At 45.8% G+C, this 8276-nt stretch overlaps 1 protein-coding gene across 1 annotated transcript; it reads left to right on the plus strand.

The window, feature by feature from the left end:
- The first annotated feature begins 1498 nt into the window (after positions 1–1498).
- sdhaf3 (succinate dehydrogenase complex assembly factor 3) lies at positions 1499–4749 on the plus strand. The gene is made up of 2 exons (XM_028964333.1): positions 1499–2137; positions 4479–4749. The coding sequence occupies exons 1-2, from the start codon at positions 1961–1963 to the stop codon at positions 4677–4679; spliced, it is 378 nt and encodes a 125-aa protein (XP_028820166.1). The 5' UTR covers positions 1499–1960; the 3' UTR covers positions 4680–4749.
- The last annotated feature ends 3527 nt before the right edge of the window (positions 4750–8276 follow it).

Below are 8276 nucleotides of genomic sequence, written 5' to 3' on the forward strand. Positions count from 1 at the left end.
CTTGTTACACTGACACTAAATCCTGCCAAATCTGGTCTTGAAGATGCTATTATGGACCAACACATCATAACAATCAGAATATCTTTATTGTCATTGTAAAAAGTACAACAAAATTAGGTACAGCCCAGGAGCCAGAGAGGTATCTTAAATGCTGTGTGTAGAAATAAGATATCATAAAAAGACATACAGTACATGCCAAAAGTATATACACATGTGGAGTTATGTACTTAACAAAAAGTGGAGACCTGGCCTCCACAGTCACCGGACCTGAACCCAATCCAGATGGTTTGGGGTGAGCTGGACCGCAGAGTGAAGGCAAAGGGGCCAACAAGTGCTAAACACCTCTGGGAACTCCTTCAAGACTGTTGGAGAACCATTTCAGGTGACGACCTCTTGAAGCTCATCCAGAGAATGCCAAGAGTGTGCAAAGCAGTAATCAGAGCAAAGAAACTAGAATATAAAACATGTTTTCACTTATTTCACCTTTTTTTGTTAAGTACATAACTCCACATGTGTTCATTCATAGTTTTGATACCTTCAGTGAGAATCTACCAACATAAATGCTCATGAAAATAAAGAGAACACATTGAATGAGAAGGTGTGTCCAAACTTTTGGCCTGTACTGTATACTAATATAATACAAATATAATACAGCATATGAAACTAAAAATACTATTTAAAATTTAAAGAATGAGGTACAAACCTTATTGCACATGACATTTACAGCATTTATCAGACGCCCTTATCCAGAGCGACTTACAATCAGTAGTTACAGGGACAGTCCCCCCCTGGAGACACCCAGGGTTAAGTGTCTTGCTCAGGGACACAATGGTAGTAAGTGGGATTTGAACCTGGGTCTTCTGGTTCATAGGCGGGTGAGTTACACACTAGGCTACTACCACCCTGAAACATGAAAAAGGTATTGAGTCGGAGGTGGAAAGATTAATTATGTGTCATTAAGTGCCCTAATGGCAACTGGGTAGAAGCTGTTTAGCCTGCTTGTCCTGGTTGTACTGCGTCTGTATCTCTTGCAGGTTATAGGTTGCAGGTTACATGGATCAATGACAAGATATGGTTAATATATATATATATTACTTCCACATATTCTCTTTGTAATGAAGTGGATTTGGCGATAGTGCGTTCAAATTAGTTTGGTGAAAGTATCTGGTAGTACTGAACCGTTCACTGCAGTAAAAACTGCCCGCCGGGAGAGAGCAGTAACACCGCGCAGAGATTTCAGCGCAACAGTCGCAGTACCAACAAATACGGTGAGGACGCTGTTGCCAGGTCCACGTGTTTTGAAACATGTTCTGCACATGAGTTTTTTAATTCGTTGGCCAGTCAAATAAACTTCAAACTCATGTTTTATAGATCCCTGCAATAGATGCTTGATACGTACAGAAAGGCAGCATGTCTCTAATATGTTTTTTTTTTCACAAAAACAACAACAGTTTTCTATTACTATTGATGTAACTTTTCAAAACCTGGCAACCCTCACTGCTTCCAAAACCGCGGACGTTTTCGGTGGTGACAGCAACATCTTGTTGTGTACGTTTTAATTCTAGCGGGATATACTGGCCGTATTTTTGTCTCCGCAAGTGGCAGTTATCACCATTTCCTCCTCTGCGTCCCGGGCCTGTTTTTAGTTGGAAAAATTATATTATACAAGAGCTAATGCTAAGTAGAGGGCAACCGGTAACCCAAGTTGCCAGGTGTCGGTAAATTTAGCCGCGTAGTTTACATTTACGGCATTTATCAGACGCCCTTATTCAGAGCGACTTACAATCAGTAGTTACGGGGACAGTCCCCCCAGGAGACACTCAGGGTTAAGTGTCTTACTTAGGGACACAATGGTAGTAAGTGGGATTTGAGGCGAGGCTACTACCACCACCACCAGAGCTACCGCGTATTTGCCTTCCTCCCCCCCACATGCGCCAAAATTTACCGACACATTTATTAAATGGCCAACCCGGCTCACGTATCCAGAGTGCGCTCTCTGTACAAGAGACTCCTGATGCTGCACCGCTTCATGCCCATCGAGCTGCGGGCGCTGGGGGACCAGTACGTGAAGGACGAGTTCAGGAGGCACAAGACCGCCAGCGGCCATGAGGTCGCCACCTTCATGGTGGAGTGGGAGGTGAGGACCTGTTCCAACGTCCTGCTGAAGTTATACAGCCGCCCAGTCAACTGCCATCGGCGATAACGCTATACATATGTGTGTGTGTGTGTGTGTGTGTGTGTGTGTATATATATTGTGCGATTATTTAGTGACTGCCTGTTACAATTGATACAAGATGTTATTCTCCGCACTGCCACCAAGGGGCAGAAAAGAGCTGAATTCCGATATGTTTCTTTCTTGCTTTATTTATCCGCTTCGCTGCTTCGTAACTTTCTTCATTGCGTTCGATCAACCGACGATGAACGCGAATCACTTATTTGCACATCTGCGGCACACGTGGCGCTGATCCGATTTCACACTTGCACTGCATACACGGGGGGGGGGGCGATTGGCCGGAAATGATCGTTGTAATTTTACAGGGGTGGAGTTACACAGGAGGCCTTTTCTCACCGTTAACCTGAAGTTAACCTTTAATTATTCTAATTAAATAGGCGCCGATTGTGTCCGAATAAGTTCCAGAAGAGTTCTTTCTCACAGAAACAATGCTAACGTAGAACCGACTATTTGCATTTATTTCACAGTCCAATTGTTTGATCGGGCCCCGAAGTAAGACGTAGTGAATTGAGGGTAGGGGGTTTGGTAATGTCACATCAGATAACATCTTGGAATGGAGGAACTCTCGGCAGCCGTGTTTGTTGGCGCGTAATCATCTGTGACACCCAGGAGATGAAGTTTTTAATCAACGGGAGGATCCTGTATGCGTGATTGACGGCACTCGCATGCCCTACTTGGACGGACGCACCCTGTCCCTTCCTCCCCTCGGCCGTCTCTGCTCATCATACCAACATAACTGTCGCCAAACCAAGCATGCACATCATCCGCTTTTTTTAAATTCAGGAATTCTGATTGACACACCGAAGAATATGACGTTTGCGAATGTCCACAGTGTGCCGCGCCCTGCACAGCACCTAATAAATACACCCCCCTGCGTTCTATTAAACCTCAAGTGGGGAGAGTGCAGGTGTAATATGAGAGAGCGAGTGGAAAGTGACCATTACTGCAGGCCGGCGGATCGTGGGTTCCAAGGCGCGCTTCGGGGGAAGTTGGGAAGGGAGGCTGGAGCCAGGGAGAGACGAGGAGCGCGCCTTTGAATGCGATTAGGGGGGGAATGAGTGCTCGCTCTAATCCCATTACTCCCGAGGGCCCCACCGACCTCCTTTGGCCCTAATAAATCGGGTTGCCTCGACACGGACCCGCTCTCGCTCTCCGGTGAGGAGGCAGGTGGTACCTGGGGTCTACCGGGCGATCAGGGGCTGATTCGCTTATGGGCCGGCAGATAAGTGAAGGGTGGGAAGTCATTAGCTGATTGGCGGTGTGGCGAGCGTGTGGCAGGAAGTGACAGGGGTCCGACCTCAGGGGAACGTGTTTTCGGATCGAGCCGGTTACCCTTGTGCAAGGAAGCCCCGAAGCAAATTGGGTTACCCAAATTGCTTTAGCCGCAGTCCGGATGCGTAAGCGCTCTACGGAACGTGTATGGGAAGAGAAAAAAGAACGATTGAAATTCAGCTCGCGTGTTAAAATAGCAAAAAAAAAAAAATCAGACTGATGATTCCGGCGCGGCCGCTCTCGCCAGGGGGAAAGCATTACCCCCCTGGCATCGGTTCAATATAATTACATTATGCCGAGGAGGAAGCCTTTCAGACAAATGACTTTGTATACATTAAATCGATTCCAAAATCCACGATGTGTTGTGAATGAGCTGGGAAGGGTGGCTTCCCCCGCCGGGTTCCGATTCTTCATGAATGGGACGGCCGGTCGTGTCCTTGTCCTCATGATCCCACGACTGATTTATCGGGGCTGACTGGTACTACGCCACGTTGTGCCATTAAACATCAGTCGAGTCTTCCTATCAGGCTTATTGATTCCGATTTTGCTTTACATGGAGACAAATTAAAAACAATGTCATAATATATATAATGATGGGGACATCCATATATAAAAAAAGCAATAATTCCAAAAGAAAGTGTGCATTTTTTTGCAAACCTAGTTCAAATTTACACTTACATTGATGCCTGAGTAACATATTGATGAGTATATTAATGCATTCCTTGTAGCATATGATTTAAAAGACTTGTTCCGGTCACAGTTCATTTTACATTTACACTAACACTGGCCTTTGAAAAAGCGCTGTCTGTAGCAGGTCAGCTATGGGGTCTGACGAAGGCATTAAGGCCATTATGTCCCCTTTTTTTCACCTTTGCTTTTTTGCAGATGGGAAAGATTCAGTGCTTCAAACACACAGGTCATGAATAAATGCATATACATGTTTATATGGCTTTCCCCCCCCACCCTTCTGTAGAAGTACAGGGACACGCTACAGGCTCAGGTGTTGCAGTGTCCAGGGGACGAGGTGAAAAGGGGGCAGTTCGGCACGGACCTGGCCGAGGAGAAGCTGAAACACTTCCAGGACGAGCAGATCGGGCAGCTGCACGAACTCATGCTGGAGTCGACCAAGCCCAGTCGCCAGTTCGACGTCCAGAGCGACAGGCCGCAGAACTGACACCAGTGTCTCTTGGCCACACTGGACGTGTAGCACTGTGTAATTAAATTAAAGCACCTCGAAAAGAAAGCGTGCGGCTTCCTTCCTTCTCTCCGTCGTATTGTTAATGACCACTCATTCACTCGTATTCCGGAGATGCCGGGGGGGTCACCTCATTTGCCGTAATTCATCTGCCGGATGTTTTTTCAGACAGGCTAAAAGCTGCTTTTCTAAGTGCTCCCTTTCTAAATATGCACAACGCCCTGAAATCTATCATTCTTCTGGCAGAGAGGATCATCTTCTGGGGTGGGGACTGCTGGGAATGGAAATTGATAACATATCACTTGAAGAAAATGTATTTTTTTATTATTATAACATAGTGACTTAATATTGAAGCAGTGAAAGTGGAAATATTGTCATGGTGGGGACCAGGGTCATACAGACCACTTGGGTCCCCAACCAGGACAACTGTTAGGACCGGACCGTGTTTTCGACAGTGCCCACACATTCGTTCCTGTTGCACTGGTCAAATCTGGTAGAAGTTACCATGAGCCACAACATTAAATGGAATAAGTTCAGAAGACTTTCATCGGGTGGGTATACGTTCCGCAGAGTCGTGTGTGGCCTTCAGATAAATGCAAGAACAATGCAGCGATTTTCCTCCAATCACAGATTTTGGTTGGTGACCATCGGGAACCGTGTTGAGTAGTTAATAACGCTCAATAATTTGGTGATTGGCTTTAGCCTAGTTGTCCACTTGTCACTTCGTTACTCTATGGCCCAGTTCTGATGCTTGTGTGGGTGATTTTTGCTTTGCTGCTGTCCCATTATGACTGCATAGAAGGAACACCCTACAACACCTGCTGATTTGGAGATGTTCTGACCCACATCTTGGACCATGTCACCACATCAGCAGTGGCGGAAAAAAAAAATTACATTGCACGGACGTGACTGTGTTCTATGCCAAATCTCAACTCCTATTCCATCAGTGGGGAAAGACTTGCTTGACCACTAAACACCCGTATTGAGTTCCAGTGCACCTCTTCAGCAGGATCAATAGCCCCTTGAGTGAATTAAAGACCCCAGCTGAGCTCCGGCGGCCGGAGCAGAAAGCGATTCATCTGGAATTAGAGAGAGACGGATGGGGATAAACGTGGTAGCCCGTCAATCACAGGAGAAGAGACCTTCACTCTCGCTCACTGTTTGTGAAGGCTTTGCACAGTTATTTATTTGTCTTCTTTTTACCTGGATTTTTTTATTTTTACCTCCATTTGTAAGGTAACCTGTCGTTGCCTGTAGCCCATCTGCTGCTGTAGGCTGTCAATCAGTGGAACTCAGCAGCCATCCTGTGGTTAGAAAAAGGATAGAATATGACCAAAACACACAAAAGTGGAGCTGTCTCTAATAAAGTGGCCAGGGTGTCTGATATGGTACAGCACCAAGAAAAATTCAGATGAGGTGATCTTTGATGACACTTTGCGGTTCGATTGCTGTTACTTCCCTGGGCCTATAGGGCCACAATGTTCTGCTCTCTTGGTGTCTGTGTGTGTGCATTTGCTTTTAGGGGGAGGAGCTACCCATTACTTGTTTCACACTTTAAATAAATACACAGTTTTTGCACTTTGGTATGGCTTCCCACTTTCCATAGTTGCTAAATTGTTCAAATTCTCACCCCCTGGAAGGGAACGTGACATTTCATTCACCCACGCCTTCCACCCACCAGTCAATCAACTGCTGAACATAACAAGAGCACATGCATTTCCGCCTGGGATATTGCTTCCTGGGACATATAAAGCAGGTTCGGAATAAAGAGAAATAAAGTTTTCTGTGTGACAGCGGCCCGAACTTCATGTGGAATTTGCATGGTCTCCTTGTGTCTGTGTGGGTTCCCTACCCACGGAATGTGGAATTTCTTCAAAATTCTGGAAAATTGAGCAGCAGACAAGGCACGCGTGGATATGATGGAATCTATTTGTGAACTCATTGATTTGGACATGCAACAATTGCTTCTTTAGAATTGCCATTAAAGTTAATCTTAATGTGATGTTAAGTAGTCAACAGTTACATGGTGTTGGCAGCTTGTGTATTTAGCACATTTTGCCAAAACATCTGGCAACACTGCCTGAAGTACTTTCTGCCTGTGACCTATTAATGGCTTTAAACTGGGACACATGAGAGCTGTCACAAATGCCTCCCATTTAAACTTAGTTTCTCTTCAAGACACAGACATCTGTAAAATGTACACTCCCAATGCAAGTGCTTTGAAAACAGGGCCCTGGAATGTCATGATGTTCTGCAATTGTACATATTGCCACTACTTGATTAGACTAATAATTTTCCGAGTTTCTCAACAGTTAAGATTCCCACATTCGAGGCTGAAGACTATTGATTTTTGGAGGAACGAGGCGGAGTCGCACTAACCGATGTGGTATTTCTCTAACAGCAGGGGCTCTGGGCATTAAAGCCGATGGGCTGAACTGCCAGCCCTCCAGAGAGGAACATAGTAAAGGGCATCCGATACCCGGTGAACTACGGCGTCAATTAAGCGCTCTTCATTTTTCAGTGCGGCAGCTAGACGGGTATAGAAAGGTCCCCAAATGCCGTTATATACCTCCTTACATCCGGAGAGGCAGAGGAATTAAAATAAATAAAAAAGGACCGCAGGAACTGAAGCCCTCTGCAGCACTCGGCGAAAGAAAAGCGCCGGTGCAGGCCCGAGTGTTTTGTGCAGCATTGTTAAGTGCCTCAAACCGATAAAACGGTGAGTGTGGACAGATAAAATATGCTAAAGCACGCACGTTGAACTCGGCGGAGAGGGGACGATAGAGCGCCGGGATGAGTCATTTTTCAGAGGCTGGAGCGCTCCGGCATTACCGCCGTCAGCCAGCGCCGATGCCCACAATGCACAGGTGTGAAGTTCGCACCGTGAGCGCTGTTAGTAACCTCGGGCCGTCACGTCGTTGTCGCCTTTTTTAAACTGAGGTCAATCAAATGGAATAAAGAGTTCGAGAAACATGAATCACAAATTGGATTCAGTCAAAATCAAAATGGCGAGACTAACTTCCGACTAGGTTCCCAATGTTGCAGTTTTACACAAAGAATTCTATGTGCAGCTCTTTCACCTACTTATTCATCGACACCCCTTTAGGCAAACTTAGCCCAAATTCAAATTTTACCAAATGCTAATTATTTCAACACAGTTGACCACATATAAGCCAGGTAACAGTAATGCAATTGATCAGCCAAGATTATATTGCAGTGTATGGTTCCGTCCACATTTCCTATGAAAAATGCAGTGCTTGAGTGGCAAAATGAGATTAAAGCCGGTCTCATCAGCATCAAAGCATCAAAATAAAACAAAAGTTCAGGCTAACCTGATAACAAAATGACTTCTCCACGGGAAATGTGGCACGCCTACCAGTACAGTGAAGTGAAGTGATTGTCTCATGTGATGCACAGCAGCACAGCACACAGTGCACACAGTGAAATTTTTCCTCTGCATTTAACCAATCACCTTGAGTGAGCAGTGGGCAGCCATGACCGTCAACCTGCTGATTACGGGGCCACTTCCTTAACCGCTAGGCCACCACTGCCCCTACTGCCACTACCACTAGCCAC

Source organism: Denticeps clupeoides, chromosome 20, assembly GCF_900700375.1.
Source record: "Denticeps clupeoides chromosome 20, fDenClu1.1, whole genome shotgun sequence".
In the NCBI taxonomy this organism is placed as follows: Eukaryota; Metazoa; Chordata; class Actinopteri; order Clupeiformes; family Denticipitidae; genus Denticeps; species Denticeps clupeoides.